The sequence below is a fragment of the Tripterygium wilfordii genome, chromosome 18, assembly GCF_013401445.1.
Source record: "Tripterygium wilfordii isolate XIE 37 chromosome 18, ASM1340144v1, whole genome shotgun sequence".
Lineage (NCBI taxonomy): Eukaryota > Viridiplantae > Streptophyta > Magnoliopsida > Celastrales > Celastraceae > Tripterygium > Tripterygium wilfordii.
In genome coordinates, this window is record NC_052249.1 from 10,118,401 (window position 1) to 10,143,579 (window position 25,179).

The following is a 25,179-nucleotide window of genomic DNA, read 5'->3' on the forward strand; positions in this document are numbered from 1 at the left end:
TCCGAAGATGATCTGTTTCGTTGCAATCGCAAGATTTTGTTGGCTTGGCATAGTTTTGTTTGATGTTGGTATAAGATGCTTCTGGTTTTGCAAGGTTTTAGATCAATGGACTGTTACGAGTTAACCACTCCTATGCATGGGATTTTTTAAATATTTCGACTGACCATTCAAAGCCGTATAGAATTAATAAGATTATGGTGCGAGAATGTTTAGGCTTGTGATTGTTAAGATGGATGTGGTTACTCTGTATTTGCTTCTGATACCCTTGGTTGATCTTAGATTATGCATTTAATGGCAATTATTTTGGTATGATTATGCTTGGGATCATGGAAGATTGAATTTTTACTTGCTTTGTACAGAATACGTTTTCAGTTGTCTGATGAATCTTAAGGTTAATTTAGCCCCAGAAGATAATTGGTGACCATTGTGGTGGGGATAAACTACGCACCCAGAAAGTCGACTGCAAATGGCATGTTAAAATGCTGTGTTGTCTCTGCCTTTTGCCATATCGTAGCTGGAGAAAATCCAGAGGAAAAACTGTAGGAAACAAAACGAAGAACAAGTAATACTGTGTGCCCGTTGATCTGATTTACCTAAATGCGCAACCAACGCCTCGATGTCATCAAACAAAAAGCACAAAATATTTTTGCATTAGAATGATCAGAGCAAAACCGCGTCGGAAGGGGCAACTGTTGCCGGTGTTCTCCGTTTGCGAGCTTCGAGCCTTCGAGTGAGCCAAACTGAAATCAACTATCTCCACGGGTAGGAATCGCGACATACAACTCCATGAATTGACAACGATCTCATCGCGAAAACGAGCTGCAACTAGAACAATGACCAAGAAGCTCTCCCACACCAAACTCCCCATGGAGCTCGACCTTGACTCTTTTCTCGACTCACTCTCCGATGAAGAGTCCATCTCATTCCCTTACCGCACCATCGATGAAATACTGAACGAGTCCGATTCCTCTACCTCTCCCCCATCCCCACCGTCCATTCACCTTTCCCGGTCATCAGATCTCCATCACGCACAAAACGACGCTGCTTCTGTATCTTCAACAGAATCGCTAAGACCCGCTCAATCGTCTGTCGATAACCTCGAGTATTCGAGAAGGCCTAGTTCGTCTGCGCTGTTGAGTCGCGGGGAGTTGTTAGGTGATCCAATTCGGAGACTTCTTTCGTCTTCGCGAAATTTGCCGTCCCTATTCGGCGGGGTAAGGGCAAACACGAAGCCAGGCGCCGCACTGGCGGCAGCAGTGGCAGCCTCGCTGTCAGTGCCGACCCCCCACGCGGCTGCGATCAAGTCCAGGAGGTCTGGTAGTGGGCTTGTGCAAAAGGTTGATGGTGACGATCGAGAGATTGTGTCAAATTATTCCAGTGAGGACTCCGTTGTGGTTACTGTAATGAGTAATGGCTCCGGCGATAAATTGGCACAACAAGATGATGAATCTGCTGTAGGAGATATTAATGGTGAATTTTGGAGGAAAGGAGGAGAATTGGATAACATACGAGACAGTGTTGACGTATATGTAGATAAAGATTTTCTCAGTACAAGTACTTCAGTCATTGACTCACAAGTTGAGCCACAGAATGGCTTTTCTTCACCTAAAATTGACGGGAATTTGGATGATAACTCTGCAAATTTGCATTTGCATGAAATAACAGGTGAGAATGTAGTAGTAGGGGATGAAATTTTTAAGGTTTTGGATAAAAATGATTATTTACCCAAGAATGATATGAATGGAAAGGTTGAGGAGGAATTGACTGAGGTGGCAATGGAACAAGAGAACATGGAGAAGGACATTCCTAGCTTTAAAGATTATGAAATTGGTGTTGGTGGTGGTCATGCCAGTTTGACTAGTGACATTCCAGATCTTGTAAAAGAGAGAATTGAGCAACTTGAGAGTGAAAGGACTAGTAGAAGAGAGGAACGGACATCACAGTCTTCCATGAAGCCACTTGAATTGGCTGAAGAATTAGAGAAGAGACAGGCTTCCACTCGTTTGCACTGGGAAGAGGGTGCTGCTGCTCAACCAATGAGGCTTGAGGGTGTCCGCAGGGGATCCACTACTTTGGGATATTTTGAATTTGATGCTAACAATATTGTTACGCGGACCATTTCATCGCCAGCATTTAGACGTGATCATGGTTCCCCTCAAGTCTTGGCCATGCATGTCAACTATATTGCAGTGGGAATGTCAAAGAGCACCATCATTGTTCTTCCCAGTCGATACTCTGTTCATGATGCTGATAGCATGGATGCTACTAAGGTTGTTGATTTGTTCAGGTTGCTTATACTTGTTTCTCTTTGATGCATTTCTCCAGCATTTTAGATTGCGTCTTGTTATTTCCTATTCCCTGCATTTAAACTTGAATGGATACAAAAACTATATTGAGGGTATATCTGAAAATTGAATTATGAGGAAGAATTACCTCAAGTATACTAAATGAAATTTAATATCAATTCTCTGAAGGGCTGAAAATGATTGCCACCCTATTTTTGGTTCCTTAGTGTAATGACAGCTACATAGCCTTATCCCAATCTCCGAAATGTTCCTTTTATTTTTCAAGCAAAAAGCATGTGCAAATGGCTTTAGCAAACAATCAATTGGTAAGTTTCTGAAGGTAATACAAAGAAATATTGCATAGCTACTTAACCTTTCTGTCGTACATTGATAACATAAAAGTTTTGATGGTTGTGAAAGTTGTAACTGAGCTGTGCATTTTAGTTTTACACTTCATGGCAGTCACTCGGATTCATCTACTCGTAACAACTCTTGCTCAATACTAGAATTCTTTATTTTTAGTTGCTGCTGAAAATTAAGATCAATACCAGAGATATATGGGCTCTCTTACTATAAGTGAAAATAATGTAGTAAGTTAGTGTTGTATTATGGTTGAATGACAGAGCAATTATTCTTAAACTGGTCATAACGAAAGCTGTTATTCTTGCTCAAAGAAAAAGATGGTATCTTATCCAGTTAACCTTTGTTATTTGGTCGTACAAGAGATGTGGGCTCTATTATTTCTATTCCTTTTATGAGGGTAGGTTATGAAAAAAGCTGTTGGAGCTAACGTTTGTTTGCCGAAGTTGGAGATTCAGCAAAACATGAATGCTGTAGTGTGATATGCATTTAGACTTCTCTTGATTTGGAGCATTATGTTTGGGAGAAAGTAACTAAACCTCAAGGGTGCAGAATGAATGGTGGACGGTTTGAAAGTTTTCTTCATGTTTACCTTTGCAATTCATTTGGATCTTTTTCTTAATTATTTTGTGTAATTAAGATAATTATTTAGGATCTCTCAATTTTCAGTCATCTTTATCTTTGTTCGTTCTGCCCCTGGGACATGTTTTGCATACTGTCCATGAAATAGATCATACTGTGATTATCAAGAGATTTAAGAAACCTTAAACTCTTACTGAATTTTGCTATATGTATTCTAGATGTTGATGCTTGGGATGTGCAAAAGGGATCAGCGGCAAAGGTCATTACTGGAGGACATACCACTCCAGTTGTACATACGCTATTTGTAGGTCAGGATTCTCAAGCTGCCCGCCAGTTTAAGGTAGTTACTGGTGATTGTAAGGGTCTAGTTCTCTTACATGCTTGCTCAGTAGTTCCTCTGCTTAATAGGTTCTCCATCAAAACGCAGGTACGGAATTATTCATCTTAAATCAACGATGTATTTCTGAAGAACGTTTTTGTTACTTATCTGAGGTGATAACTTTTTCTTTTTTTTAAGTAGTGTTTATTTGATGGACAAAAAAGGGGTACAGTATTAGCAGCTTCGCCCCTTCATTTTGATGAATGCTCTGGAGGTGCTTTGTCATCATCTGTGGGAAATTCGACAGTGTCAACCAGCAGCATTGGCAGCATGATAGGAGGTGTAGTTGGTGGAGATGCCGGATGGAAACTGTTCAATGAAGGGTCTACTTCGATTGACGAAGGTGTTGTCGTATTTGTCACCCATCAAACTGCTTTGGTGGTATGATGCATTCAGATGATTGTGCAAATTCTACTCAGCTTCTGTCTTCTGAGTTCTTGCTTGATTCTTTGCAGATATATCCTTGCTGAATTCTGCCAAGTAACATGCTTTTCTTACAGGTGAGGCTCAGCCCAACTTTGGAAGTTTATGCACATCTTTCCAAGCCAGAGGGGGTACGAGAGGGTTCCATGCCTTATACTGCCTGGAAATGTACTTTGCAATCACATGTCTCTTCAGATGGTATGGACTGATTGAGTTGGTTAAATTTTTCGATGGGCAACTACCTAAATTATGAATGTATTGCAGAAAATAATTCTGTGGAAGCCACAGAGAGAGTTTCATTCCTCGCACTTGCTTGGGATCGCAAAGTTCAGGTTGCAAAGTTGGTCAAATCAGAGCTAAAAGTTTATGGGAAATGGTCCATTGACAGTCCAGCCACAGGTGTGGCTTGGTTAGATGACCAGGTAGGGATGTTTGTGAACTGTTTTTAAGAATTGGTTCCAGTTTTCTGAGAACAATAAAAGAAAAAAAAAATCATGTTTATGCTTCTTTACCTGTTTTTTACTAAGAACAAAATCACTTCCATTATTCTTAGAGGACCAGAATGTGATAACATTTATGTGTTTTCTATATTTCTGTTTGTAGAAAACACGAAGAATTTATTTTTCGTGGAGAACCAAATAGATCCCCCAACCTCTGAAAAACCTATTTTTCGAGACAACCCCTTTGGATATCAAAGCCAAACAGGCCCTCTCTAAATTAAGCTTGGGAATAATTCCTTGCCCCTCCACTGATTTTTTTCTTTTTTTTTTCTGTTTCACTTTGTGAAGTATGTGGGTAATTGAGGAATTTGTCCTTGTCCAGATGCTGGTGGTTTTGACATTGACAGGACAACTTTATCTGTTTGCAAAAGACGGCACTATAATTCATCAAACAAATTTTGCTATCGATGGAACTGGCGGAGATGATCTTGTACTCAATTCTTCAATATTCTTGGAAACCCCGAGAAGGCTTATCACAAATGTGTAGCTGTGAGAGGTGCTTCTATATATGTTCTAGGACCAATGCATCTCATTGTTTCTCGCCTTCTCCCCTGGAAGGAACGTATTCAGGTTCTGCAAAGAGCAGGCGACTGGATGGGAACCTTAAATATGGCAATGACACTTTATGACGGGCAAGCACATGGTGTTATTGACCTTCCTAGGTCCTTAGTTGATGTGCAGGAAGCAATAATTTCGTATCTGGTAGAGTTGCTACAATCATATGTAGATGAAGTCTTCTCCTATATTTCAGTGGCATTCTGCAACCAAATTGAAGAAATAGAAGAAGAAGATGATTCAAAGGCTAGGAATAGCTCAATGCGCTCTGAAATACAGGAGCAATACACTCGTGTTGGTGGTGTGGCTGTAGAATTTTGTGTCCGACTGACATCCTTTTTGATGACATTTACTCCAAGTTTGTGGCTGTTCAGCACAAAGGTATTATTTCACCTCATCTCAATTTAAATTCTTTTCCTAGAAATCCATACATATTTTGGTGCCGAAAAAATGATGTATCCTACTATCCTTTCTACTTGTTATCTTCTTGTATATAATGCAACATGGTAAGGCATGCTCCTGTTGTTTAATTGTAGTGAATGATGATCCCCATTATGATCACGTGATATTTCTAATGTTCCATAATGGATTGTGGTAGGACCACATTGATAATTGTACTTAGCACTGAAGCAATTCAACATTCCCATATTCAGATTTGGAATTTTTCTTCTTCAAAAACCTTTGCAATTCAACACCATTGCAAATCCTCTTTAGATATCCATAAGAGCACACGTAGCTAGTAATAGTTTATGATTCTAAGAGAGGCATGTTGAATTATTTAATATAATTTCTTTTGACTTAGTTTCCTTCCAGTTACTTGTTGCCCCTAACAACAAGTCCCCTACACAAGGCTCTCGCAATGGGCGGAGGTCGGAGACAGGCAAGATGTGTGCAACCTTCCACCTGCATAATATGCGAAGTGGTTGTTTCCGGGGTTTGAACATGCGACCTCTAAGTTTCACCTCTGCAACTTAACCACTAGGCCACATGTTTGCCTGTCCTTTTTTCTATTTATAGTTTGTGAAATTTGAAGTTCTTCGATTGATGATTCTTCATTGTCTGATTGTGTTCTGTTACATTTGCAGCTTATCTTCTTAGATAGAAACTTAATGGTACTCATTGTCAATTCTTTAATTTTTTTGGTTATTTTTGTTCTTAGATACGTTTCTGGAGCTTTTGGAGCCATATATATTGAGGGATATGCTTGGATCTCTACCTCCGGAGGTATTGCTTAATGCAATGATATTTAGCTCTACTCAGCGCTAAGTTATACGTACTTATTTATTTATTCGTTAATATCTTCTCCAAAGATTATGCATGCACTGGTAGAACATTATAGCAGCAAGGGCTGGTTGCAGCGAGTCGAACAGTGTGTCCTCCACATGGACATCTCTTCATTGGATTTCAATCAGGTCATTACTAGTCATGTTCATTTGCAGTTTTTTTGCTATGATTTTCTCATCATGAATGTTGGAAAATTCTTTCAAATGCTGTTATGTAGGTTGTTAGGTTATGCCGAGAGCATGGGTTGTACAGTGCCCTTGTGTATCTTTTCAATAAAGGATTGGATGATTTCAGAACACCTTTGGAGGAGCTGATGGTAGTGTTTAGAAGTAGCCAAAGAGAAAGTGCTACTGCCCTTGGGTATGTTAATTCAATGTGTTCGACCTGTATTTTAATAAATCGCACATACAATATTTATGATACTGTGTTTTCTTATGTTCTGAAAATTTTGTGATGTTAATAATGATATGATTGTGTATCAATCCATTCATTCAATTGCTATAACAAAATGTTACTATGGTGCGAAAATTTCCTCAAACTTTAGTTTTTTTTGAGGAAATTATATGTGCTGGATAATTTCTATTTATTAGATAACTAAGAGCATTGCATAAAATCCAAACATATTTATACGTCATAATACGTACGATGATCTTAGGAACCTAACATTTAGCGAACTTTCATGAGCCAAGGGATAGGCATGTTCAAGTCACATTGACTTTAAAACGTTTTGTGCCATCTCATCTCCCCTCCATTGTTCGGCAGTATCGGCACTCTTTCCAAAATTGTAAGATTGAATTCTTTTGGTTAAAAGCATTGTAATGTGTTGCAGACCCTCCAATAACAGGAGTAAGTGACAGATATTGTTATTCTCCTCTTTTTTTTGCGCTTAAAGAAAATCTTAGTCAGTTCTATTGATTTCTTTGTGGTTTTTTGGCTTTATTTTGTGGTCTATTTGTACAAGTGCAGTTCTTCTCAATGTAAGCTTTTATGTGGATAATTCTTTTTACAAACTATTGCCATCAAATTTAGACTTCTTTAAATCTTCGGCATTATCCCATGTGCATATAAATGAAAAGAGTTTGTTCAACATGATCTTCACGTTGATATTGTTGTATTTTTTGTTTGTTATAGTTACATTGATGGCACTTGAGCTTTTCGATTAATGGGATTAGTCCTTTTCGTTTTCTTCCACCTAGTTGAAGTTTTAATGGATTTTTTTCAGTAAGCTGAGCACACTAGAACTGAAATGCTGAGTTAGCTTTACATTGATGATCCAAACTGAGACTTTTTTTGGGGCAGATAATGTAGCTATAATTCTCATGCCTTGATACAAGTTGGTAATGATCTTATCTAGAAAGAAATTGGATATGATTTTTCATAGTGATGGAGAACTAATGAGACAGAATAGACCGTCTCTGACCGTCTTAGATGGATAATTAGAATGATAGATACATCAAACGGGATGATTCTTGCAACTGCAATTGTTCTGAGACTGCTGGGGAAAAAAGTAGAACTGCATTAAAACTATCCCTAATTTTTTCACATCAAGAATCTGGTGATGTTACTGAAACTGTATAATTTCCCAGTCAGATTATGTTATGATACACTACATACGTTTTATTTATCACTTCAAGTGTGACAGTTTAGTTGTTCTTTAAACAGGTACAGAATGCTTGTTTATTTGAAGTACTGGTTCACTGGTCTTGCTTTTCCACCAGGTATATATCTATTTTTCCCATGAACCGCATTGCTTGAACTTCTATAGAAATTACTGACGTGAAAATTAACTTTACTTGGTTAGAAGAAAAATGAAGCATTGTTTTTATTTGTTTGTATGCAGGACAAGGAACTCTTTCTCCTACACGCTTAGAATCGCTCAGGACAGAACTTGTGCAATTTTTACTGGAAAATTCTGATACCTCTAATTCGCTCGCAGTTTCAAGCTTGTTCTCTGGAGAAGCATACCTGAACCTGTATCATCTCTTAGAGTTGGATACTGAAGCTACTTTAGATGTTTTGAGATGTGCTTTTGTTGATAACGAGGATGCAAATGTGGAGGAAGAGAAAAACACTGATACGGCGGTTCGGTGGCAGAATTCCTTGATTCAGAATACCATAGATGCTATGGTTTATATAGTTAACAAGGATGTCTCCCGAAAGGATGAAGATGCTAGTACTGATAATACTGGATCAGTGGAAGTATGGCCTTCAAAGAAAGATGCTGGTCGCCTGTTTGAATTCATTGCATACTACGTCGCATATAGCAGAGCTCATGTCTCGAGCAGTATGCTGGGTCTGATTCTGGAGTATTTGACATCAGAAGACAATTTTTTTCCAATTGCTTCAAGACATAGTATTATAACTTCGAAAAGGAGAGAGAAGCAGGTACTTGCACTTCTGAAAGTTGTGCCTGAGACTGATTGGAATGCCTTTCGTGTGTTGGACCTATGCGAGAAAACAAACTTTTTCCAGGTACTTTTATTGCTAATTTGTTATTACATTGTGCGGGTAAGTATATCTATGATGTCATATTTGTCTGTACATATGCTCACATGGTTATTGTTTCTAGGTTTGCGGATTAATTCATACTCTCAGGCATGAGTACCTTGCTGCTTTGGACAGCTATATGAAAGATTTGGAGGAACCCATACATGCCTTCTCCTTTATCAACAATACATTATTACAGCTGAGTGATAATGAATGTGAAACTTTTCAGTCAGTCATCATTTCTCGGATTCCAGAGCTAGTTGGTTTAAGCAGGTTATATCTCATTAGTCCATTTTATGGTCATGATGGTTTTGGCCCAAATCTTAAACATCAAGCTGTTCCTGTTTCTGAACTTATATTTCTTGTCCATGCTTTTATGATCTTGTCAGAGAGGGTGCATTCTTCTTGGTCCTTGATCATTTTCATAATGAAGGTTCACAGATTCTCTTTGAACTTCGATCCCATCCAAAAAGCCTCTTCCTTTATTTAAAGACAGTGATTGAGGTTCATTTGTCTGGACTGTTGAACTTTTCTGATCTCAGAAAAGTTGATAATATGGAAGTTTCCAATGGGACAAGGGTGAAGGATATGTCCAAAGGATTTGAGGCTTACTTGAAGAAAATCTCTGATTTTCCAAGGCTACTATGCAATAATCCTATTCACGTAACTGATGATGTGATAGAGCTTTACTTGGAGGTGAGTATATTATAAACATTAATTGCAATCCTTTGGGGGGTTCCTCACTCTACATCCTCTCTTATCCACCTTTAAAATGTTATCTGTCAACTCACTCACACTTTATGGTCTTAGTGATTATGACATTACTTGATTTTCATATTCATATGTTTTTTAACTTCATCTGTTTCAATCAAATTCATACCTGACATCAATGCTAAAATCAGATAAATAGTTTTAGATGTTCTGTCGTACAAATTTGTGTATATTTGTGCATATTAATCTGATATTGATCAATCAAAGACCGCTTCTATCACTGCCCTTTTATGTATTCATATTGCTTTTGCAGCTATTATGTCAGTATGAACGCGATTCAGTTCTCCAATTCTTGGAGACTTTTGATAGCTATCGGGTGGAGCACTGTCTACTCCTTTGTCAGAAATATGGCATCATCGATGCTGCTGCATTTTTGCTAGAAAGAGTTGGTGATGTTGGCAGTGCTCTTTTACTTATTCTTTCTAGCCTTAATGGTAAATTTGTGGAACTTGGTATTGCTGTGAAGACTGCTGTTTCAAACGTGGCTTTAAGTGACCCTGCAAGTTTGGAGTGTTTTAGCATTATTTCCAAGATAAATGAGGTATGTACAGGTCCTCGGAATCAAAAGTACGGTTTTGCTCTTTCTCTATCTGAGATTGCTTGATTGTATCTATAATTCTTGATCTTCCATGTACAGGTGAAGGTCGTGCGTAGTATATTGCATGCCTGCATCAGACTATGCCAGCAGAACACCCCTCGTTTAGATCCTGAGGAGTCAGAGACACTCTGGTTCACATTACTTGACTCGTAAGTTAAATACTGATCATTGATGAATTTTTCTTTGCCATATGATGCCTGCTGATCCTTATTGCAGTTAGTGGAGGTTATTATTGTTAGACTTTTATGTACCGTCTCCTGTTATCACAATAGATTCACGAATGATTGTTAGTGTCTACTCATTTTATTGATTCATCAAATGAGTTTGTTTGTGACGCCTAGGTTCATCAACTTCAGCGTCCTTGTACTTGTTATTTATTTTACTTTATAAATTAGTAGACCAATGCTGCAGGCAAATAGTTAGAAATCTTTCCCTCCCTCTCTCTCTCTCTCTCTTAATTATACGTTTACTCTCTTCCTAACCTGAAGAGTGGTGATAATCATCAAAGCCATAATAAATTGAAATCCACTATGTGGATTCTCCATCGTTTTTTGTTTCTCTGTGAAGCTACACTCTTGACTAACCTTATAGTTTTCATGCCTGCCTTACCAGTTCCATCCAAGTCTTTTCTGGTTGTCCTCTCTTTTTAATAGCTCCTACTAGAACACAAAAAGGATGAGTGGGAACTAGTTAAAGAGAGCATATGGTAACTAGGGTTCTGGTTGTCATCACAAGTAGAGCTGTTGCCATTTGAGTCAAATACTTTGGAACTAGTTTGATCCTTTTTCCCAGGTACATGTTTAACTTTTTATGATGTCAAAATTAACTTCTTGTACTCTTACGTTTCTGTCGCTAATTATCCTTAAAATTTTAGTACAGATTTTGTGAGCCTTTGGTGGATACACATGGTGATGAAATGGAATCAAAAGGAGAAAATCATATGAGAATTGTTGCTGAATCATTGGACACAGTAAAGGATGAAGAGGCACACATTATCAAGTGGAAAATCCAAAAATCCAAAGGGGTTGCTCATGTCTTGAAGAAATTATTCTCTCAATTCATCAAAGAGATTGTTGAGGGAATGATGGGATGTGTTCGCCTTCCAACTATCATGTCTAAAGTCCTTTCTGATAACGCTAACCAGGAATTCGGTGACTTTAAACTTACAATACTGGGCATGCTTGGGACGTACGGCTTTGAACGGGGAATTCTGGTATGCTTTTCTCAATAGTTTCATGCATGCTTTAGTCTTATTTTTTAAGGAGCATGCATGCTCTAGTCGTGCGTTTGGTTTATTCTTTAATTTTAGTATTCTTCTTGTACTTTTGAATCCATCCTAGTTAGATATAGTAATATTCTACTATTCTAGCAGTTATGAACGTTTTTTATTACTCTGAATTTATAAACATTTAAGTCAGTGACTTAGCTTGTATTTGTGGTGTTGCTGTCATTTGATGCATTGACGTGCTTTGCATTTAGTGAATGCTCATAATGGAATTTCTGATTATACTTTAGATTGATAATTTCAATTACTGCAAGTGGCCAAATAGCCTCTTGAGTTGTATCTGATATTAACTCTTGCTAAACCGATCGTCCCTAGATAATTTGGGTTCTTCATTATTTCAGGATACTGCCAAGTCTTTGATAGAGGATGACACGTTCTATACCATGAGCTTACTTAAGAAGGGGGCCTCTCATGGGTATGCCCCACAGAGTCTACTATGTTGTATTTGTAATTGCTGCCTTTTGAAAAATTCTTCGAGTCCTCAAGTGCGAGTTTTCAATTGTGGACATACAACTCATCTTCAATGTCAAATTCTGGAAAATGATGTCCCATGTCGAGGCCTTCCATCTGGATGCCCTGTTTGTATGCCCAAGAAGAATGATCAGAGATCCAGAAAAAATTCTGCTCTCAATGAAAATGCTCTAGTATATACGTCCCCATCAAGGTCCCAACAAGTGCTAGGAGGCTCTGCTTTGAACTCTCATGAAAATGACTCATTGGAAAATTCATTTGGGCTCCAGCAGATGTCACGGGTAAAACCTTGTCTACTGATGTTGTTACTGATTTTTCCTACAATTTATAGTTGTTGATAGTTAATGAAATTTGTTCTTAAATGCTGCAGTTTGTCATCTTAACTAATCTTCAGAAGGATCAGAGATTATTCCAAATTGAAAATGTGCCTCAGCTGAGGCTTGCACCTCCAGCTGTGTACCATGAAAAGGTAAAGAAAAGCACAGATCACTTCAGTGCTGAAAGCAGCAGTGGTCTTGGAAAAGTTGAAAAACCCAACAGAAACAGACAACTCAAGGAGTTGAAAGTTAAAGGATCATCTCTTCGGTGAGTTCCTTAATTACTCAGGTTCAACTTTCTTGTAAATTTTCTAATGTCAAGTTTTTTAACACGTAGAAAAAAAAAATTTACAGGTAAGGAGAAGGCAAGCAAACAATGAAAGTGATCGTGTCTTGTACAGGCTAACAATACTACAAATTCTAACCAGGCTTTGTACAATAGCTAATGAATAATATATGCAGATAAACTATATCAGCTGAGTTTTTGACCTCTACAGACACCTAACCTTTCACTTTAATTTTTGTACAGAACAACTGTTTTCAATTACTTTGTAAATGATAAATTCCATATTGTTGTAAGAGCTTCTTTTAGCGTATGCTAAACCCAATGAGTTGATGAACGAATTTTGCCTCTACCAAAGGTTCGAATGTTGGGGGGTTTCTTGAAAAAAAGAAAAGAAAAAGGGGCTTAAGTTTCGTTTGGTTTGGTGTATTATTGACAAGAGTATATGTGGTTGATTGTTTTTTTTTTATTGGAAGTATATGTGAAATATGTTGTTTAGGTGTTTATTGAAACTGAATTTGAACAAAGAATATCAAGGTATCAGTTTATTAATAAGGACATTAAAGTATTAAGTTCATCTACTTTTTCTGTAATCAGCAAATTTGGGAATCAAGACAGAGTGAGATTGATGAATACTCGTCACACGAACTCAAGTCTAGCATCACTCTCTCTTTCATTAGGTTTTACATTTTAAAATTCAAATGAAAAGTGTCGTCCTCATCAAACGGTTGAGATTAATAACGTAAGTCTTGCGTTAGATGTGTTACTACAGGTCCCGAACTACCCAAATCTCTTATCCTCATTTTAACCAGTGGCCGAGCCACATAGGAACCACAGGCCCGGGCCCCCCTAATTTCTAAATTTTTTTTATATATAATATTAAGGTATTTATATGAATACAATTTTTTGGTAACCAATACAACTATCCAAGGTATATCATAATACCAAAGTGTCCCAAAGGCCTAGCTCAAGCCCAGAGATTATAAAGACCCAACTCAAACCGAAGCCTAATTCAAGCTCAAAAATATTTAGTATCCCTATATATCTACTCTGCCAATCCCTATCTATTAAACATGAACAAAACGATGATATTCAAGAGAAGAAACAAGGAGCAAGAGTACCGCATCCGTAGGAAAGTTTTGGAGGAGGTTGATTGTTTTAACATTTAGGTAAAGTGTTTGTGGATTTTATTTTGTTATAATCAATGAGAAATTGAGTAATTTTTCATTAAATATTCCTATAATTTTTTTAGAGACAACGAACCCCCATAAATCTTTAGGTTTTCTTCACATAAATTCCTGACTTCACTCCTAATTTTAAGCCTAATCTATCTGAAGTATTCGAAAAGTTGGATGTTTAGGATCCTACTTCAATTTTCATAGTGAACTAGGTATCTCACATACCACATGATTGGAAATTACAATAGGAACAATTTTTTTTTAAGAGTTTGTGGATTGCTCATCTCAAAAGGACTCTCCTCATCATTCTCATTGTGGAAGTTATATTTTCATTTTATTGTGTGAAAAATATAAAAAAAAAAAAAAAAGCTTCAATCAATTACACGAAAAGGGACAGGTAAAAAGGTGGTGCAACTGACTTTACAAGGGCAAAGGGTATAGAACTTGTCATTGAGAATTTGGTGGCCTTTGTATAAAAACAAAGTGATCAACAATGAACAAGAGCCGGTTATTTCCAAGCTTGTTTCCCTCGTGTTCTCCGCCGCTTCTTTCTTTCTTATACCGTTTCTCTCGCTTTCTCGTCTCCCAAACAGCTTTCTTTTGGGAACTGAAAAGGAGTTTGGATTACAATTTCTTCAAAAAATGTCATCTGCTCTCAAGTTCGCGCAGCCCCTCCCTATCAAGACTACCGTCCCCAGATCTCGTAATGAGAATAACCCTCTATTCGATCCTCTTAGAAGTGCATCGTCTTTCCTCGGATCTACACGCAAACTTCCCTTGATTTCCGTCAGAAAATCGAATCAGGCCAATGTTGGCCTACGTCAATCCGCCGTGGTTGCTGTATCGGAAGCTGTCAAGGAGAAGAAGCCCAAATCGAGTTCCAATCTGGTAATACTTCTAATCCATTGGTTCAATTTCAGTATCCGGAGTCTACATCTGCTAGCTACTTCAATGTTTCTTTTCCTTTGGGTGCCAAGGAAACTAGGAATTAACGAAGAGAGAAAATTCTTGATTTTTTTTGATGATATTATCATCAAGCAGGAGCCTTTACCATAACAATAATGAATAAGTCGCGCTTGTTTCACCTTAAAATACTCTTCTTTTTTTTGCTTTTATTTGTCTTCTGTTATTAGCTTTGGAAAGATGGGTGTTTACTCACTGATAACTTTTGATGCTTAATGGAAGGATCTTTCCCTGAAAGCATCCTCTTAAGATGTGGACGGAGGTTTTAACGTTGTTGCTCTTGCTTAATTGCCTGTTCAGTTGATTACGAAAGAGGAAGGCCTGGTGCTTTATGAAGATATGATTTTGGGAAGATCCTTTGAGGACATGTGTGCACAGATGTATTACAAAGGGAAAATGTTTGGTTTTGTTCACCTCTATAATGGTCAAGAGGCTGTTTCAACAGGGTTTATCAAGCTTTTGAAGAAGGAAGATTGTGTGGTGAGCACATACCGTGATCATGTGCATGCATTGAGTAAGGGAGTCCCTCCTCGTGCTGTGATGAGCGAGCTCTTTGGCAAAGCCACGGGGTGTTGCCGAGGCCAAGGTGGGTCCATGCACATGTTTTCGAAAGAGCACAATCTGCTTGGTGGGTTTGCCTTCATTGGTGAAGGAATTCCAGTGGCAACTGGTGCAGCCTTTACCTCTAAATATAGGAGGGAGGTATTGAAGGAGTCTGATTGCGATCACGTGACATTGGCTTTCTTTGGAGATGGTACCTGTAACAATGGGCAGTTCTTTGAGTGTTTGAACATGGCAGCGCTGTGGAAATTGCCAATTGTCTTTGTTGTAGAGAACAATTTGTGGGCAATTGGGATGTCACACGAGAGAGCAACCTCAGATCCCCAGATTTATAAGAAGGGACCCGTATTTGGCATGCCTGGTGTTCATGTTGACGGAATGGATGTTTTGAGAGTGAGGGAGGTTGCCAGTGAAGCAATTACAAGGGCTAGGAGAGGAGAAGGGCCGACTTTGGTGGAATGTGAGACATATAGATTTAGGGGACACTCACTGGCTGATCCTGATGAGCTTCGGAACCCTGGTGAGCATTTGATTATTTCACATTTATGAGGAGATTATTACTTGATGCATTTTGATTGCTGATCTTACTCATCGTCTATTCTCTATTTCTCTCCATAGAGTTGCATATCCCTAAATGCTTAGACATTATTTTGAATAGCTATTTCTATTTGTGATTACAAAGAACAACTAGTTTTAACATTTAGTTCGATGGGTATTAGTAGGGTTTTTTTAAAAAAAGTTATGTTTTGGTATAGCAAAAGTTAAGTGGCATGTTATTTATCATCAATAAATAGAATTTTTTTTGTGATTGGGTTTCTAAATTCTGTTAGTATGGTGGAAGAGATACCGTATGACATGCCTGACTTCCCCCTGACTAGGCATTTAAAATTTTATAACCTCTCTTTGTATATTTGTCTTTTTAGCTAGTAAGCCTACTGGAGAATTCATCAAGGATTTTTGAGGACAGCATGAATTTTATTTTGCTTTGTAGCTTACCATTCTAGGAATTTATGGATGTGATTCCTGCTAAAGTTTTCGGTTCTTTTTGGCAGCGGAGAAGGCTCATTATGCTGCTAGAGATCCCATCACGGCTTTGAAGAAATACATTATTGAGAATAGTTTGGCCAGTGAAGCAGAGTTAAAGGCCATTGAGAAGAAGATAGATGAGTATGTTGAGGAGGCCGTAGAGTTTGCGGATGCAAGCCCTGTTCCACATCGCAGCCAACTTCTTGAGAATGTGTTCGCAGATCCTAAAGGTTTTGGAATTGGACCTGATGGGCGCTACAGATGTGAGGATCCCAAATTCACAGAAGGCACGGCTCATGTCTAACTTCCCGGAGTTGGACATTCGTCGAACCTACTTTTGCCGAGCCTTTAGTTCTCTGTCATATGGTCATATATTATATTTTGTTCTTACTAGCTAATTACTCGTCGTTCTATTTAAATGTTGGCTTTTGTAAGCAGGGTATGCTGATTAGGTTTGGTTTTATTTGCTATCTTGTTTGTTATATTAGTGTTTTGAATGGGAAACCCCAAAGGACTGGTACTTACATTCTTCCCCTTGCATGAATTATGCTCAATATTCTGAAATATTAGTAGTGTTGTTGTGTAAGTCTGACTCTTGGACAGCATCCTGCATTTATAGATGTGCGAATTTAGCTACCATATACATCTGTAAGAACAAAGTTTACAGACAAAAAAGAATAGAAAAACGATAAGCATATGTTATGAGATAGTTTTGGAGTACTTGACCAACCAGATAAAGGGTTACAAGTTCAGAGCAGCAATTGCTTCAGGTTTAAAGTCAACCCTTAGACCCAACACTCGCCTAACCTCAGCCGGGGTTAGTCTCCAGGTCATAGGTCCTGAATTCTCACCCCAGAAATCTAGAATCTCCGAGACCTTTTCTAAGTTGAGGATGGTTGCCATTTGAGTGAGACATGCAAACTTATCTCTCACAGTCCTCTGGGTAATGCTGGAGAAATGGCTAACCAAAGCCCTTGCATCTCTGTCAAGCTGAAGGCCTCCCAGCTGACTGAATCTTTTCTGCATCATTATCACTTCAAGCCTCTTCACGATGAAGTCAATTATTAAATGTACGAATAAGTCGTAGTTGTTGGCAGTCATTAGTGGCTGGAGCCATGTTGCATTAGTCTCGACAGCATGCAGAAGCCTCTGAACCCATGGGTCGTTAACCTCATTATCAGCATATTCAGCCTCTGATAGCTCATAGCTGATAGTTGCCACGGCATCTAATACTGGACGAAGCCGGGGTGCCACAGTCGCCACAAGTTGCTCCATGCCAGCATTTAAGGTTTGCTTGAAATTATTGCTCATATCACCCAACTCGGACAAGCAAGATTTCACTTTTTCCCGATCTGCTGGAGCTCGGAATACCTGAGAAAAAGAAAGTGAATTTTGTTTATGCTTTGATAGCGGACTTACTTTTAAACATAAAAAAAAGTTAGCAGAATCTAGAAATCTAAAAATTGAATAACAAGAATTCACATCAGCATCTACCAAACAAATCAGTAGTCACAATAGGAGATGAGACGTAATCCACATTCAAATAGAAGATTCTAAACATATGATATCCACTACATGAGAGATTATATCAAGCTGGCATGTCCCTTCAAGGGAAGTCTTCTTGTCTTAATGATTAGAAGAAAGTATTAAAAGGAAGGCTCTCCATAAATGTTTTCCCTTTCTTTTCCGAATGTAGATCTGCACTCTCAAATTGGTAAATCCAGGAATGATTTCAAACTGCATATATTCTCTTCCAGCATCAAACACAGACTATGTCGGAAACACATGATCACTTTGACGTGATGGAAGTAATCAGTTCAAGCTCAGCTATCCCTAAACCTAATGTTTTTCCTACTTTGACTTGCTCCTATCAAAACAAAGCAAAATGGTGACAGAACATTACCATTCAAGAATTTCAGGTGGAGGACTGAGCCCACTCATAAGCTCTGCAAGCTTTCAACTATACCAGAAAGAGTAGAGTACAGAAAAATGAATTCGCTACAGGGATGAAGCTAAGCCTTAAAGATCAACTCGGCAAAGGAGGCCCAGGATTCTAAGCATGATGGAGGAAAGTAAATGAAGGGAGACATTATGTTCTAACTAAGAGCAGCAAAGCTTCTCACACTCAGGGGTCCAGGCTGCCAGCTATACCAATGTCCTTCTTTCCAACTTTTTAGGATCAAGTCCAAATAGGGTAAATAAAGCAGTGATATAGTCATTCGCTCCTTTTTTAATATATATATATATATTTTTTTATTGCACGTTAGAGGTCAAGTGCCTTCCTAAAGCAGTTAGCTTCGGGCGACTTAACTCCTCTTTTCCAATTAGGATTAAGCTCACACAGTGGGCACCTCAGCTTTATAAAGTGGTGGCTTATTCCCAGTTATACACAATGCATAAGACATTATATTCATTTGAGAATAGAACCAAATTTGCTAACAGGAAAATATTAATATTTACACCCAGAGAGATTCTTAAAGTTACTAGACTTAACAATATTTAACCACAACCTTCACACTTTTCGACTCTTCAACAATATCTTCATTTGGTTCAGACCGATAGGCTAAAGAGCACATTGTTCCCAATGGAAAAAAGGACAATTCAATCTCAATCTATCTTATACATCTGCGCTGATTAAATGGATCCCATGAAAGTTGACACTTCACTTGGCCCAGAGCAACTTTCTGGACTTGATATTTCGGCTCTAGAGCCAACTACAGCTAGAAATGGAGTTGAGCCAAATGATTATCACTGAGGATGAAGTTGAGAGATTTGAACTAGGAGTTTCACTACAAGATTTGCAAAGCATTGTGGTTGATCAGCCCCAAAAAAAGTTGATAACATCTACCTTAGAAGACCCATATAACATTGCAAGTATACCACACCCTACAGGCCTACATCATAAAGTGCTGATGATCAAATCAATGGCAAGTATAGTTGATATTTCACCTGCAATCATTCAGTGAGCCAATCAGTTTTGGCAGCAGAATTGGTCCTTAACTTATCAGTCATTTGACCTGATATTACAGATTATACTACATTAAGTCATTAATGTTTGGGACAAGCAACTACCGCTCATCAGCTGTGGTATTTTGTATTTATCCTTGAAATTTACACTTAGAGATTCAATGAACTTTTTTTTTCTGGGTGCAAAAGAAAGATTTTATTAAGGGCTCATAGATGGTGCCAACCAAGAACAGAGTACAAGAAAATAAAGTACGAACAAGAGATCAAACAACAAAGACTTAAGCAACATGGCTTAAGTTACATCAAGACTAAAGATTTCAATAAAGTTGCAGCATTGTCTTGATAACAAAAATTTGGAGATAGCCAATTGTCTAAAAACTAGTAACTCAGTCTCCTTCTCAGCAAAGCATCTATTAGTTCTTTCCAGCCAATTCTCGAAGATTTATCATCTGAATGTATGTTTATTTCAACACTAAGAAAACTTAATGGCTTAAAAGGTCTCAATGACGTCGAGAAGTTTCCTATCCTGGAAAGCAAAATAGTTATTTAATTCATCTATGTTCCACACAACTTTTTCTACAAATTCATTTAGTATTCTTCAGTTCTGGGCTTCAATACACTCTAACAATGTTCTTCAGGCATTCAATGTAGCCTTCTTGTAATCTTTGTGTTGTACTCCCTTAGTGCTTTTTCGATACTACGTAATCATTCAGGAAAAAAAAATCTTCAAAACTCTATTTCACTCATGCTCATGAACTTTGTCATAAACCTCGAGTCTAAGTGTTCCATTCCATGTCTAGAAAGTTAGTTCATTGACTCAGATAAATTTGAAAAGGCATATGCATTTAACATCAAATACTCTACGAGTTGGCAGAACTTGAGATGCAATTTACATAAATATATCTTAACTTATCATCTGGCTACGTCTCCCAAAAACAAGCATAACCTAACTGCCTTCTAAAGCAACAAGCACAAAATTACAAGCATGTAAAAATATGAGGCGCAGGTTAGAGCAAAGATTTCTCCCTCCTTTGAAACAAAATAACAAGGTAGAGGAAGTAGAACACTAACCTCTGCACACTGCTCTTCAATCTCATGCTTTAGTTTCAGGACATACTCACTACTCACGTCCATATTGTTCAAAGCTGTTGCAATCTCTGTCCCAGTCTTTTCCACTCCAACACCACCCAAGAACAGCTTTGCCCCAAGGTTTGGCTCTCTCATTTTCTGTTGCAAAGCATCCTGGTATTCATTGCTCAATAAACTACTTGCACCACTTAGTACAGCAATCACAGAGCTAATATTTGAGGTGGAGATTGCCCTTCTCAAGCAACTCTGCAAAACATAGAAAACATCGTCCACCATGGAAGTTGTAAGGCTGTCAGGCACTGGCTCATCAATCCGAATAGCTTTCCTCACATTCTCCACCATAAAGAATCCTTCCAAGATCACATAGAACCCAGTGATATCTTGAACAACTTTACTAAAGCTTCCACTCCTAAAGGCTTTTGTGGCTTGTGGTACTAACTCTGGATCAACTGAAGTCAATCCTTTGATTTTTGAAATCATAAACTCTGTGTAGTCCTCACCAAGTTGCATCAATGACAGTATTTCCTCCAAATACATTTCAACATCTCTTGGGTCTGGTCCTTCAGGTGCACCAACAGCAAGCAAATTATGGTTCTGAGCATTAATCTCAGAAGATAATTTAGCTAATCTCCTATAATCCATGTACTTCCTCAAGATCAAAGAGCCCCGCGAATCACACTCCTCCTGAAGTTCGCATATAGCATATACAATACCATCCTCACTGCAAAGACTCCTCAAAATTTCGTCATTTTGTTCAATAGCCAGGACAATGTCCTTAAACAAATTCGTCAAGCACCCAACAAAGTTTACCTGACTCTGGTTATGACTTTGCTCCATCAACTCCACCAGATTCTCAAACTCAAGCCTACATCTCATGGCGATCACCTTCTTCAAATACCCAACATAGACCTGCAATCCCTCCGCCTCCAAACCTAAAGGCTGATACAGGCGAATGAACCGCAGAATCGTTGAGTGATCCCGTTGATCCACTGCGGCAGAGAGCTGCTTCTTGACTATCCCTTCCAACTGTTTCTTACACGCGAGAAGCTGCTCCCTCTGATCTGATGCGGAGTCCTTGTATTTGGCATCAATCTGCAGAAAAGTCTGGACATGCTTAGCTGCAGATTCATAGTCTAGGGAATCCAGAGCATTCTTGACACCGTCGAGACAGTTGCCCCGCTCGACGATGGCGTCTATGCGGGAGAGAGTGGAGTTGACCCGGGATTGGGCAAGGTCTAGCTCACGGACCTTGGCACTGACGCTGTCGGCAAGGTCGGCGGTAGAGCTGACATTGGAGAGCATGTGGTCCGATTCGGCCTTCACAATTTCGAGAACTTCAGCAGATCTTTGGAGGTGGAGGAGGTGCTTATCGAGGTCGCTACGTTGGGCCAAGAGGTTGTCCAGTTCAAGGTCCAGCCCCCGCTGGTACGCAATGCACTCATGGAGCAGCCGCGTCATGGCGCCCACGTCGGTCAGGCTACGGACGTGCTCCAAAGCCTCCGCTGTCCCGAATTTTAAGGAGGAGGATGCGGTGGCCGTGGCCGTAGATTCGTCTTCCTCCTGTGGTTTGGCCGCAGATCCATTGGGGGTTGATGGCGGCATTTTGATATTAATTTCCTCGAGTGAAATCACTAATCAGTTCATCGAAGAAATGTTTGGAAACTGACGAGGAAGGAAATCAGACAGCCGGATCAGTGAGATAGTTGATTATGGGGTGGGTCTAAATATGGATCGAGGAGCTATTCGGGTGGATATATATATGGTTCGGGAGACTTAAACGGGCAAAATTCCATCATGTTCATATGACGGAATTTGTCAGATCTAAATTAAATCAAATTTGAACATAAGTTATATGTCGGAAATCTGGGTTAAACACAAAAATTTTGTCTAATTTAAAACTGAATATAAGTCTAAACACAAATATCTAGTTTGATTTACTTGTCTAGACAATAACTCGGATTAGGTTATTATTCGATTTATTTGCTCGAATTTAAAGAATTCAGATTTTGGTCAATTAAGTATGTCCGAAATATAATTCAAATTAAGATTCGAACATGTAAATATTTCGTAAACACATAATGGTGTCCAAAACCGATTCGGAACCCCTATTTTTTTTAACTCCTACCGGTTCACTTCCCCCTAGAAAAGTAAAATACTTTAAGCCGTTTAGCTTAGCGGATCCAAGTTCGAATAAAATTGATAACTTGACCCGAACCAAAATACCCCCTAGAAAAGTGAAAACTGAAAACCGTTCTTTGGCGGATCCTACACCCTCCATTGTTGAGCACTCCCGTATCAAATGGCGTCGACCACATGCCTTGCAGCACCCTCCTATGTCCAGAACGACCGAATCAGACAAGTAGAAGCATCGATAAAATCTTGCTCTCTACTTTCCTCGGCTCGCTTTCTATGTCGAAGCCCATCTTGCTTAACACCCCCCCCCCTTTCATTCTATTGAAAATTTTGCTTCTTCCTTAGTTTGTCTCTTTGCGACCGCAAACGAATTGGGAATTTTGCAGTGTTGGCAGTTGTAGATGAGGAAGCTATTGCTGAGGAGGATATTGAGTACGAGCAGTATGTGAAGGAGATTAACGGAAATGTTCACAATAAGAAGGAAAGTGCACCTCGAGTTATACGTGTGCAACCTGCCGAGAAGCTCCGACATTGCTGAACTGCTTAAAATGTTCCAGCCTTTTGGGACAGTGGTATCTGTTCAGGTTAACATACCATGCTTTTCATTGTTTCTTCCTCAGCCACACATTTAGTTGGCAGTCATATTATTGGAAATTCAGGAAAAAAGAAATAAATGGTTTTTGAAATTGAGAACTAATTGGGTATCCATTTAAAACTCCAGTTGAGCCCCTGTCTAACATGGAGTAGATTGAAAAGACGCCTTCTTGTAAATTGTGACCAAAGGGTCAGTTAGAAATTTGAGAGGATAGTAGTACTTGTATGCCAGTATTGTGCAATTGCAAAGTTAATTACTTTTGGTTGTATTTCAAGATACACGGCTCGTGTGTTCACTTTATCAAGTGTGTTTATATGCTAAAAGAAATCCCCACAAAATTTTTTTATTTACTTTAAAGAATTTTAGCATGAAACCACGCGGCCTTGAGGAGGAATCGTTTGTGATTTCGTGCACTTCATGTACATGTAAGAAAAGTGTATTCAGGTTTGTGAGTGTCATGCTCTAGGATACCCATGCGACGAACAGTGTTGGTCTGAATTTCAAAATATAAAGCTTGAAACCAAAGTCATGACACCATGTTCCCTGGAATCAGTTTATCATTTGAAGATAGTATGATAACTCATTACTCTGAAGGGGAAGGAGTCATCTTAAAAACAACAGTGATAAAAGCTTTCCACAGAGGAAAGGTTTACAACCCTTTTCAAGTTGTTTTCGTATCTGTTTTTTGGGATATTTTACTTGTTGTGGAATTTCATGTTTGCACCAAAAGTTTTGGATACCCGTCTACTATTTTCAAGAGAATCGATGAGTAGGAAAGCATGGTATTGCCTTTGATTATCCCATGAAACAAAACTATGTGATTCTGAAGGGGGAAAATATCATCTTATACTACACTTCTGTTTTATCAAGTACAGCCATCTGTAGGAAAGCAAGAATTAATTCTTGGATTATCCAATGGAACTGCATTTGGACTGTTATCTACTGATTTGATTGCAGGTTTCTCGGAACCCGGAGACAGGCATAAGTAGAGGATGTGGTTATGTGACAATGAGTTCAATAAACTCCGCGAGAAATGCAATTTCTCTTTGTTTTTTGTTCATCTAAGATTTTAAATTAAATGTTTTTGTTTTATTTTGACCGAGATTTCCTTGCTACTTTGAAGGATGTTGGTGGACGTGAGATGCGTGTTAGATTTTCCGTTGACATGAATACTCGGGGAAGGGACCGTCAGTTCTTGAATTCAGCGCCAAAGAAAAATCTTATCTATGAAAGCCCTCATAAGTTATATGTGGGAAATCTTGGCTGGTCTGTAAAACCTGAAGATTTTGAGGGATCATTTTAGTTAGGGACTGTGGTTAGCGTGAAGGTGCTACATGATAATAAGGAGGAGAAAAGACGAGAGTATGGGTTTCTTTCCTTTTCTTCAGCCTCAGCAAGTGATGCTGCAATGGAATTAGATGGAGCAGTTAAGTCAGTTAACATCACATTTAATTTCATTTGGCTTATTTATTATGTTTTATTTAGTAACCTATTTGAATATCTCTGGTAGGATTTTCGCGGTAGGAAACTACTTGTTAGAGAAGGTATTGAAAAACAAGGAGTTCTTACATGAATTTCGAAAAGCTAGGTAGTTTGGAGCATCCTAAGCCTACGTTCAGGTATCTCATGGTGTCCCTCCATAATCAAAATTTTATATCTTGCTTTAGGAAAGTTTTGTTGTATATCCACATTGTGATTAGCATTAGCACTGACCATTTCCTGATATGAGACAATGTACTGTGATTAATAATTCTACATTGGCTCTGAGTTTGAAGTCAGTATTTTTTTTTTTTTTTTGGTTCTTTGCTGTATATTCGTGGTTTCTGAATTTTGATCTTGTAACTCCTTGGTACTTGAACCTAAAAACAGAGGCTCTGTGTGTGTGTGTGAGTATATGGCTGTTGCAGCTACAACCTTTGTGATGGGGCTGTTGCTTAGGCAATGAGAGTGGCAACAGCAGCGGCATGGAGGCACTGTCCTGAGTAGAGGTACTGAAGGAGAGATACTGGAAGACTCTTGTGTCTCTGGGTGTTTAGAATTCAGGAGATTGACTCAGCAATGGGCAGGAAAGCTCAATGTCTTTAGAA

The 25,179-nt window shown here is 38.7% G+C and overlaps 2 protein-coding genes and 1 pseudogene across 2 annotated transcripts; 2 read left to right on the forward strand and 1 right to left on the reverse strand.

Annotated features, from left to right (window-relative positions):
* The first annotated feature begins 204 nt into the window (after positions 1 to 204).
* LOC119983465 lies at positions 205 to 12,569 on the forward strand (annotated as a pseudogene).
* Positions 12,570 to 14,206: 1,637 nt separating this feature from the next.
* LOC119983836 (pyruvate dehydrogenase E1 component subunit alpha-3, chloroplastic-like) lies at positions 14,207 to 16,894 on the forward strand. Its single transcript, XM_038827565.1, has 3 exons — positions 14,207 to 14,646; positions 15,022 to 15,802; positions 16,335 to 16,894. The coding sequence occupies exons 1-3, from the start codon at positions 14,401 to 14,403 to the stop codon at positions 16,610 to 16,612; spliced, it is 1,305 nt and encodes a 434-aa protein (XP_038683493.1). The 5' UTR covers positions 14,207 to 14,400; the 3' UTR covers positions 16,613 to 16,894.
* A 76-nt stretch (positions 16,895 to 16,970) lies between these two features.
* Positions 16,971 to 22,099, reverse strand: LOC119983835 (conserved oligomeric Golgi complex subunit 4-like). The gene is made up of 2 exons (XM_038827564.1): positions 20,347 to 22,099; positions 16,971 to 17,679 (listed from the first exon to the last, which is right to left on the reverse strand). Exons 1-2 carry the CDS (start codon positions 21,964 to 21,966, stop codon positions 17,050 to 17,052), a joined length of 2,250 nt encoding a protein of 749 aa, XP_038683492.1. The 5' UTR covers positions 21,967 to 22,099; the 3' UTR covers positions 16,971 to 17,049.
* Positions 22,100 to 25,179: the final 3,080 nt, after the last annotated feature.

Coding starts and splice junctions, on each gene's coding strand:
- LOC119983836 (XM_038827565.1), top strand. CDS start 14,401: ATGTCATCTGCTCTCAAGTTCGCGCAGCCCCTCCCTATCAAGACTACC. Junction 14,647..15,021: donor CCAAATCGAGTTCCAATCTG/GTAATACTTCTA, acceptor TTGCCTGTTCAG/TTGATTACGAAAGAGGAAGG. Junction 15,803..16,334: donor TGATGAGCTTCGGAACCCTG/GTGAGCATTTGA, acceptor TCTTTTTGGCAG/CGGAGAAGGCTCATTATGCT.
- LOC119983835 (XM_038827564.1), bottom strand. CDS start 21,966: ATGCCGCCATCAACCCCCAATGGATCTGCGGCCAAACCACAGGAGGAA. Junction 17,680..20,346: donor TTGAAGAGCAGTGTGCAGAG/GTTAGTGTTCTA, acceptor TCTTTTTCTCAG/GTATTCCGAGCTCCAGCAGA.